The sequence below is a fragment of the Armigeres subalbatus genome, chromosome 1 (assembly GCF_024139115.2).
Source record: "Armigeres subalbatus isolate Guangzhou_Male chromosome 1, GZ_Asu_2, whole genome shotgun sequence".
Lineage (NCBI taxonomy): Eukaryota > Metazoa > Arthropoda > Insecta > Diptera > Culicidae > Armigeres > Armigeres subalbatus.
The window spans coordinates 125,849,754-125,860,396 of record NC_085139.1 but is presented as its reverse complement, the minus strand read 5'-3'; the positions used below and the strand labels follow the sequence as shown (position 1 = coordinate 125,860,396).

Here is a 10,643-nt window from a genome sequence, read left to right as displayed (position 1 = left end):
AAACGATAAATCCGACGACGTGAAGGACACGTTTTATGAATGTCTTGATAAAGCCTATGGAGAGTGCCCAAAGCATGACGTGAAAATTGTTATCGGAGACGCTAACGCTCAGGTCGGTTTTTCCGTCCCATAATCGGTGAGGAGAGCCTTCACTCCTCTACCGAAACGGCCTACGGCTAGTAAATTTTGCTGCTGCCAGAGGATGGCCATCAGATGCTTTGCACGAAAGAATATCCGAAAGCATACCTAGACACCCAAATGGTGAAACTTGCAACCAGATAGACCATGTTCTGGTGGATGGGCCATTTCGATGTTATCGATGTGCGGACATTCAGAGGTCCGAATATTGACTCTGATCACTACTCGTTGTCAGTAAATTCGATCACTGTTGTCAACTGTATCGAACGGAAGATCACAGAACGATGCGTTACAATATCCAGCGATTGTCTGCGGAAGGAGTGTCGGCGAGTACCGCCAGAAGCTCGACGAACGGATAAGTGCAATCAACGTTAGCGACAACATCAACGATCTATGGGAGTCGATCCATGGAGCGGTGAGTACAACACGAAGTGGTAGGCACTGCACAGAGGCGACCCAGGACGGGTTGGTTCGATTTGGAATGTCAGAGAGTGACAGACAGAAGAACGTTGCCAGAAGCCGAATGTTGGTGTCGGGTCCCGATCGAATAGAGATCGGTACAAGGAAGCAGAGCAGCCGAAAACGAACCCACCGCTGGAAGAAAAAAGTACGAAGAACAAGTTATTAGTGAAGCGCAGGAAAAATGGAGCAGAACGATATGCGGAGGTTTTATGAGTCTGTCAATGGCGTGCGAGAAAGACGCGCCATCTCCCTCATGTGCAACACCAACAAAGGAATTTGCTGACAGATAAAACCGCTGGCTGCCAGGTGGAAGCAACACTTGAGACTTTGTTGAATAGTGAAAGTGACGGTCATCGTGAACAGAATATTTGGCGACGATGGACAAGCTGAGTCACCTACACTAGATGAGGTTAAAAAGCTGTTAAGAGCTGAAAAACAATAAGGCTGCGGGAAGGACAGCTCGGCTGAACTTCTCAAACATGGCAGTAAGCAGCTTTATGAAGTTCTGCACCATATTATGTCGAAAATATGAATAGACGAGGAAATCCTGCTAGCTGGTTGGACGGCCTCATTTGCCCTCTATTTAAGAAAGGCACAGACTGAGGTGCCATACGAGGAATAACCTCCGCTTGAAGAGGCCTTCAAGTCGTCAGTCGGATTAAATGTTTACCTAGATAAATTCCGGGAGTACAACTAGCAGACACATCTCTGTTTATTGATTTCAAGGCGGCGTACGATTCAGTGAAACGGAATGAATTATGGCAGATTATGCTTGAACATGGTTTTCCGCGAATCTGATACGGCTGATTCGTATAACGTTGGACGGATCAAATCAAGTGTAAGGGTTGCGGATGAAATATCGACGTCATTTGTTACCTTAGACGGATTAAAGCAGGTGATGCACTCTCAATCTACTGTTCAATATAGCGCTCGAGGGAGCGATTAGGAAAGCTGGCGTAAGAAGCGGTACCATTATCACAAGATCGCATATGGTCCTGGGTTTTGCGGACGATATCAATATTATCGGAATTGATCGCCGTGCCGTGGAAGAGGCTTTGTGCCTTTTAAGAGGGAGACAGTAGGATTGACTCAGATCAATACCAGAAAACGAAGTATATGGTCTGGCAATCTGGGTTCATTAGTGGTGGTAGTGAAATGGTGCTGGATGGTGAAAATTTGAAGTTAAGGAAGATTTGTATCTTGGAACTGGTAGCGTAATGATGTTACCCGCGAGGTGAAAAGGCGTATTGCAGCTCAAATGGGCTTATTACGGACTTTTAACCAGCTTAAGTCCCGTAGTCTGAAACGAAAAAAAACTCGCGCTGTATCTACTCTGATTCTTCCGGTGGCTTTATACGGCCAGAAACATGGACGTTAAAGGAGGCTGATCGAGAGCTTTCGAGTGTTGAGCGTAAGTCCGGACAATACTCGGCGGTAAACAAGAGAACGATATCTGGCGGCGTCAGAGATCACGAATTGTACCAGGTATATAAGGGCTGGATATTGTTAGAAAGCACACGGCAGACTACGGTGGGCTGGTCACGTTGTTCGTATGCCGGAAGAACGTCAAGCGAGATAATATTTAGTAGAGAACCCGGAAGAGGCCGAAGGCTTCGTGGAAGGCCGTGTACACGATGGCTTTTGCAGTTGAAGAGGTGAGGGCGCTCAATTTCAGGGCGACTGGAAGCGTGGCTCAGGATCGAGATGGGGAGGATACTCCATTCGGCGTAGGTTCATCGAAGAGCTGCAGCCCATCAAGTACCAAGTACCATGGCTGCACCTTCCTCTGCACATCGCCTACTTGTGCCTCGGAACAGGTTCCAGAGGATCGAGAGAGGTCATACGCATTTTCAATGGACCCTCAACAATATAGGTTTCAATCTTCTTGAATTGATCTAAGCCTTGTTTCTAATCTTATTTTTTCTCTTACCACTCATTGATCTCTATGACCCCAGTGGTCTTCCGGAAGTTCTGAAACACCGGAGAACTGGTCGATTCTACCATTTGCTCCAGTAATATGTACAATTTGGCAGAAAATGTCCAATTAAACAGATGAAATGACCTTAAAAATTGAAAACGAATTTATTTAAAATCACATTGCATTTAATATGGTAATCGGTTTATTCATTAACTTCCCCATAACCACACAGCCTTGAAGAACTCGAAATGGTCTTCTTCTTCTTAAATGCCTCTACATTCCTACTGGATGCTTTTTTCAGCTTAGTATTCTATCATTAGCATCTCCTCAGTTATTAATTGAAGCATTTCTATGCCCGTCATTGCATGAGTATGTATTTCGTGTGGCAAATACAATGGATACACTATGCACAGAAAGTGGAGAATTGAACTCGCTATTTCCGGATTGGCAATCCTACGCCTCTACTCGCAAGGCCACTGGAGACCGAACTCGAAATTGTGAAGCACACAAAAGAACTGCTAGTGAGACTACTTTCAAAAATAAGAGTTAAATAGTCGCCTTACAAAAATAAACCTAAGGAACGTGGCGGTGGATGGTGATGGATCAATGTTTGAACATTTTATATATTTCAAGGTAATGTGTTAGATAATTTAAGGAAAAGATCACTTTTTGAGCATTTTCAATTTTCAAGAGAAATCATAATCTTCATGATGATTTACCATTTTGCCATTTCTAATCACTCGCTCAATGACCCCAGGTGGCCACTAACAAGCCTTCGGAAGACTTCCGGAACATCCAGAGCAGTGTTCATTTTTGATTAGCAATATGAGGGCAAAACCATTTTCAAGGACCACCAATGATACCGAAGAGAAGTAAGTGATATACGAAGCTCCGGATCATCCAAAGAAGTTGACCTTCTATAATTTGTCTTACAAAGATGCGACTTCTCAGAAATTATTTGTTGCCATGAGCGAGCAAAATTAATACAAGGACTCATTCATTTCGGATGGCTTTTAAGTGATTCTTCGAAAGTTCTGGAATATCTGGAGAAATGGTCAATTGAACAAGTTCGTCGATTAAAGCTACGATTTTTATAAATCGATTGTTGACGTAATGGAGAACAAATCAATGCATAGAACACTCATCAACTCAGGATGGTAAAAGTGCTCCTCCAGAAGTTTCCAGAACATCCTGAAAAGAGCATATTGAAATTCCGTTCTAGAAACCAGACTTCAAAATCTCTTATTGTAGCATTTTTTTTTTTTTCCAAGTTCGTTTATTTGTAGGCCTCAGGCGTGTATAACACTTTTCGGAGCCATGGTTCTTTGATATATACAATCAATATCATTTTATTCAGTTAATAAGAGCGGGAAGGAGCCAGCGTACTCGTGTGACTCGAGGTTAGTTTACAATGTTTAAGGATGGACGCTTAGGATTTGGGATAAGGAAATTTCAGCTTCTCATCCGGGCATTTGGCGTCAGTGACGATTGGCGTGTCGTCGTCTCGAGGAATGGTTCGACTGGGAGCATCTTCGGATGGCAAGAGCTATGGAGCTCTACGGAACAAAAGGCAGAGACTAAACAAAAAAACTTTGAATAAAGAAGAAAAAACAAAATATTAAATTTTGATGTCAGAAGCACAAAAAACTATAAATGGCCTGCTATAGACAACATCACGATCTCCCAAAACACCTCGAACTTCCCTGAAGGGTTGTTTACCTCAGGCCAAGGGTATCCAATAATTGCTCTCTGGAGGCGTCATTTTCGAGCAGGACCAAACTACGTGATCATGTCATCATACCGGCTCCGCACCTACATAAGTTGCTATCGACAGGTTTATTCTACAGATGTGCGTTTAGTGAATAGTGATTGGACATAAGTCTCGACATCACGCAATGAAGCCTCGACTTAAGTCCTCACCTCTGAACCACGCTCGCCAGAACTTTGGAACTAGAAAATAGACGTCCAAGTTCATTGTGTGTCCAATTCCGCCAACTTTGAAGAGTACTCTGACGGACTAATGGAAACACTCGTTCTCGAGATGTCTATCATAAACCTCACTTTTCTGTGCGCCACCTTTGCCAGCAGTCTGCCTTCTCATTGCCGTAGATTGAGCAGTGAGATGGGACCCAAACAAGGTAATCTTGAATGATCTTTCGACCAAAACGCATCTGCTCTCTATGTTTGAAAGAAAGAGATGCGTTAACACGTTTCATCGACCAGGTGCCTCGATAGAACTAAGACTATCCGAGAAGATGAAATAATGGTCTCGGGCTGATTGGAAATTATCCCCAAAGCGAAGTTAATTGCTGCCAGCTCAATAAACCGAACACGGTTCCGAAGTTTTGGAAGGTGGTTGAAGTTACATTGAAAACACCAACCAGTGGATCCGTTGATGCGAGAACCATCAGTGAAATATCTGTTGTTGCAATTGACATTTCATATTTTAGAAAAGATGAGGAATAGATATTTGTCGAAGATGATCTGGTATTCCTTGAATAGCATTTCATGGACAGATCGTATACAATTGAGGAACTGTCGTTGGTGAAGTGAACTCGAGGGGATTATAACACGGAAGACAAAGATCTGACGATATGTAGTTGAGATAAACTCTCAGGAATCTTGAACGACAAGTTAGTTCAACATATTATCGAAGTTATTTAGAACAAGTGTTTATTGTTCCACATTTGATGAGTATTCTAAGTGAGACTCCCAGTAACGGTGCTTTGAGTGATTCCAGCAAGCACCTCCAGGCTCATGTTATGCGTTGAATGCATGCAGCCAAGGGCAATACACAAACAACGATACTGAATTCGTTCCAATTTGATCAGGTGGCAATCAGCTGCTGAGAGGAAGCGAAGGAGCCATACTCTAAAACAGAGAGTAGTCGTTCTATAGAGTTTGATGAGGTCTTCGGGTGAGACCCCACCATGTTCCGGAGATAGAACGAAGAAAATGGATCCTTTTCGCATTTTTTATCAAATACTCAATGTAGTTTCCAGGTGCATTTGGAATCAAACACGACCCAGGTATTTAGAAGATAAAGATTGTTGATGTCATCTTCAACAGCTTGAGTTTCAGTTAGACGGATACCGCTTCTAGTAAACACAACCAATTGAGTTTTTGCGGTGAAAACTCGATCCCTAAATGCCCAAACAGTCAGATTATCTAGGTACTTGTCAATGGTCCTGCAAGACAGTGCACTTGACCGTAGAGAGACCACGGCATCATCTGCAAGTTGTCTGAGCGTGCATTGTCCTTAAACAATTGTCAATATCTTTAACATAGAAATTATAAAGCAGGACTTAACACGAACCTGGGAAGGCCCATATAGCTATTTCTGAAGGTTGTCAGAGTGCCGAGTGTAAGTTCATTTGTTTTTCTGACAACAAATTACAAGAAATTATTCAAAATAACGGTAATCCACTACTGTGCAGATTGTCTGACAAGTACTTCTATGAAACTAATCAAAAGCGCCTAATGTCCAAGAATACTAAAGCCAATTGCTCGCAGCGCAAAAGTTGTATATCTGAAGAAGCAACGCTAGACAATCGTTTGTTCTTTTCCCTAAATCCAAACTGAGTATTTGAAAGCAATCGTTTTCTTCGACCCAATGGTCGACTCTGAAAGGATCATTTTCTCCAATAATTTTCTCAGCATGATAGCATGGCAATCGGTCGAATATGTGTGATTAGACGCTGGTTTCAGGCTTTTGAATACTATTACTTTGACCTGTCGCCATTCTGGTACAATGTTGTACTCATGAAACAGTTGTACAGGTCAAGTAATCGTCTTTTCATATCTGGAGGTTTTCAGAAGATTGAATTTGATGTTATCGCATCCCGAGCAGAGTTATTCGATGAAAGAAGAGACATAGAAAGTTCCAGCATTGAGAATGGTCCACCCAAAGAACCGGGATCAGTGACTGATTCTCGAAATAGCGTTCTGCTGTACGGAATCTGGACAGACCTTTTTGCGAAGTTGAATATCCATCGATTGGAGTATTCTTCACTCCGTTGGTGGAATGCGTTCCGCATGGGCCGTTTCCAAAGTGTTGTCATTGAGGTTTCTCGTGATAGTCCTCGACAAATCGTCGCCAGTAGCTACGTTTTTTGCCTTGAGAGATTTTTGAGTTTTCTTTCAGCCTCAAGTACTTTCAAAGCTCTGACCTTCCGTGTTTACGGAAGGCCTTGAAGGCATCAGATTTCTCAGAATACAACTTAGTACATTCATCATCCCATCCAGGAGTGGCTGGTCTTCTGATGACAGATGTACTTGGAACGCGTCGTTTCTGAGCTTCTAGTGCGCTTTTTGAATCAACTCAGTAAGGAATCGATATTCATCCAAAGGTGAAGAGTATCAGTTGATTCAATACCAATTTTACGTGATGAATTTTGGCCATCAATTTTTCGTGAGGTCGAAGGAATTTGGCTCCAGATTGTTGATAGCTACTTTTAATTGTGGTAACTATCGGTATATATCACTACCATGGGATCTTGAATTACCTTCCGTACGAATCTAATGATAGTGAATTTGAACATAAAGACAGATCAATAGGCTTTGTGTGACCACTTGGTCCTATTCGAGTTACTTCACCAGTTTCAAAATATTCAAATTGAAATCGTCACAAAATCATAGAAAATAGGCGCTCTATAATCGTCATCGTTTCGCCCCATCCAATACCATGTGCGTTCATATCACCCAATATCAATACTGGAGATGATAGGAGACTACGCCCAAAAATGTCGACGATTAATAGAGGCATTTGGAGAATGCACTAACTATGCAAAGATCTTTATTCTTTACATTTACTTGGCATGCGACGATTTCTAAGCCGGAACAGTCGGAATGGGAATTCTGTAGAAGGAGTAGCATTTTGATCCCAAAGAACGCCACATAATGATCATCCCGATCTTGGCGAATAATGTTAAAATCGTAGTTGATTTCATCTTCAGAAAGCCATGTTTCATGAGTGAAATATATCAATCGGATTGCGAATCAAAAAACAAACGTCTAATTTATTTTCAGACTGTGACAGTTCCACTGCAGCACAGTGATTGTATCTTCGGTGTTGGCCGTATTATCCATCGAAAGATACAATTTCTGCAAGAAGGGCCATGAAACAGTCAATTGCTGAATAACTTTCAACTGTTGGAATAAAGAGGTCAATGATTGGCCTCAATGAATTCGGAATATTGAACAAGTTCAAAAACGGTCCACAAGGTCCTTAAAGGAATCAATCCTCCGACGGAATACTTTTTCAGAAGTGCGAATTTGTTTTTTCTTCGTTGATTCTCTGCCGGATGTTTCTTCGAAACATATTTAGGAATGGCGGAATGTCTTGCAACTAGGATCAAAAGCAGTAGGACAGATTCTGGGATTTAATAAACCCCATTACCTTCAGATTTTGGCAAGCTTTTGTGATGACTTTTGTTCTCTTGGCGCGGATCCCGGGGAAGACGGTTGCTTCTCTTGGGCACGTGTACTCCGCAGAATCATCCATGTCGGCTGCTCAGAGTCCAATTCGTCAATTGATATGGAATCATAATAATCACTTACACGAACGGTGGCTGAAATAGCTGATGCAGTCGTGACTGGTCGGATGTGTCACGACCTACCATTTCCGATACGACGCTTGGAGCGCTGTACCAAGGCGCTTCACTTTTGTGCGCTTTTGTACACCGGCATTCTTGAAACTATGGGAGGGTTCAAACCATATAGCACTTTTGTTGCTTGTTGCTGGCAGAACTCCTCCGATGTCTTCTGAGCAGTTTCCACAACGTGGTTTGTTGTCACAAAACTCGGCAGTGTGACCAAGTTGTTTGCAGTTGGTACAATTAAATACCCTTGGCACAAAAGACGCACCGGAAACAACATATTTTCTATATCAACATACTTTGAAGCATCGAACCGGCGAATGTCACCGAAGGAGCCTGACTTGAATAAACCTTTTGCCATCTACCGTGGCTGCTGAATGCAATTCTGCAGTCCAGAATATCCACGGTAGATTGCAGAAGCTTCTTTAGGCGACCTTTCCTGCAAGCACATCCTTGAAGTCAAGCTCCTCGTTGATTACGCCTTCTATCTCGACCTCCCGCGAGGCACATAAACCAAATATTCAACATTGTACGCCCTGTCGCCAGCAATTTCATTCGCCACCTGGTATGTAGGTGCGGTGATGCGTGTTTGTTCCTGTTGATTTGGCTGAATTCAAGCTTGTAAAACGACGCGTCAAATCTCGTTTTATGCCCAGAAAATCTCTTCACTTTCTGCCGAAAGTAAACAACCCAAGGCCCAGGCGAAGCCACATGGTACAATCTGTGCGCCTGCATCTTTTGGAGCCCATTGCCTTCCACAGTCTCTGTCTCCATTCTCACCCCGCAATGGAAGGATGATTTTTTATTTAACTAAGACTAATAGCTAATCAGAAAAAACTTAAAAAAAACTAATTTTAATTATTACTCAGTCCCACTCCGAATCAGCAGATGGGAGAACAATAAAACGTTTCTACTTATCTGCCCCTGCTGTAGGGTAGCAGTAACAATCATCTGCTTCACTGGCGTCGCCAGAAGCTAGTCACTTCCCTCGCCGACAGTGATCGCCTTGATCCGTAGGGTAGGATACGCACCACACATACAACTCGCACTACCGAACACAATCCGCGATGAGACACAGCACACGTCTGGCTCGTTCGAACTATCGGCACGGAATGATAGTTGCAGCATTGGAGAGCTAAATTATTGCAAGGACAACAAATTGAACCCGAAGTGGTTCCAGGAAGTGCCGGAGCACCCGGAGTAGTGACCAAGTCGGAAATCGTCCTAGACTGCTGTGACTTTTTATACACCATTTGCTTTAGCAACGTGAGAGCCAAATTCCACTAATTGGTCCTCTAGGAACTCCGGAACATCCAGAGTAAAAGACAAATTTTGAAATTGTCCTTGAATAAGTAGCGACTGGTTCACAAAAACAATTTTTATATCAAATGAGAGAACAATCTTTGAAAACCATCCATTGACCCTGGGAACCAGTAAGTGGTGCTTACAAGCTCTAGAATATCTGTAAATGTAACCAGTTCTAGAAATTCACCCTAGAAAGTTGCGACTTTTTTAACGTTCTAGTACTGTGAATTTTGTGTGGTTGGGTCATCCTCCCTCACCCATATGGGGGCGTTAGTAGTAATACGAATAATTTGATCAGATCTCATGCTCCGTAATGGTGCCCTTTTGTTACGAAGACTAGTACTACAAAAGGATGCATCTGAAAAGAAAGGTTTTTACAGGTAGTGCAGCATGGGATGGGATGTACTAGTGGACCATCCTGAATAACGCTTTTAATGAGCTCCACCAGGTCCATATACACGGGCAAGAAAATTCCAGATACATCCCATAGTAAGATCTGCACTATCGAAATCTTCTCACTGTATGTTGAAGGTGATTCTGTCGATTCACCTATTCTACTATGTCTCAGGTCAGTTGCTGGGTAGCACCGGAAGCTGCCAGTAATGGTCCTGATGGCTTGTTGGTTGCTGCACTAAGGCTTCTATTCTGTTTCCATCCGATGGGAGGACTGGAACTGCTTCCGGATTGCTACCGCTGACCGATGAGTTCTTAGTTAAAGGTGACGAAACTGGTATAGTATCCATTGCTGACGGTGGATGACTCTGGCCAAGAAATATTGAACTAATATCGAATATTTTCTAGCTTTTATTCCATATTTTTGTGAGATTTGAATATGGATTTGACGGAGTTTTTTTCCACGTCCATCAGCTACACAGCACTACGATCTTCGTTCTAGGACTGTGAATTTTTATAAATAAAAAACACGGCTGCGTCAGGACAGCCAGCCTTGGGCTGAAAGTCTCTTAATAAAGACAAAAAAAAAAAAAAAAAAAAACACGGCTGCGTAACGCATATAAAGTGAAATTATAGACACTTCCAGAAGAGGTCAATTGAATAGAAACGAAGAAACTGGTTAGACAACAGTTTCTCCATCATGAGGAAGGAACTTCCGGATGAACTCATGAAGGAACTTCAGAGAAATTCCTGGAGGAGTTCCGGAGAATTCAGAAAGAATTTAGACAACTCCGGAGGAATTCCTGGTAAGAAACCAATACATAACTACC

At 42.6% G+C, this 10,643-nt stretch overlaps 1 protein-coding gene across 1 annotated transcript in view; it reads left to right on the top strand.

Moving 5' to 3' along the window:
- Positions 1-3,374: 3,374 nt before the first annotated feature.
- LOC134206521 (FERM domain-containing protein 8-like) overlaps positions 3,375-10,643 on the top strand; it is a 72,710-nt gene continuing 65,441 nt past the window's right edge. The window contains exon 1 of the mRNA XM_062682246.1: positions 3,375-3,390. Within this exon, the coding sequence (XP_062538230.1) occupies positions 3,375-3,390 (16 nt within the window). The remainder of the gene's footprint in view (positions 3,391-10,643) is intronic.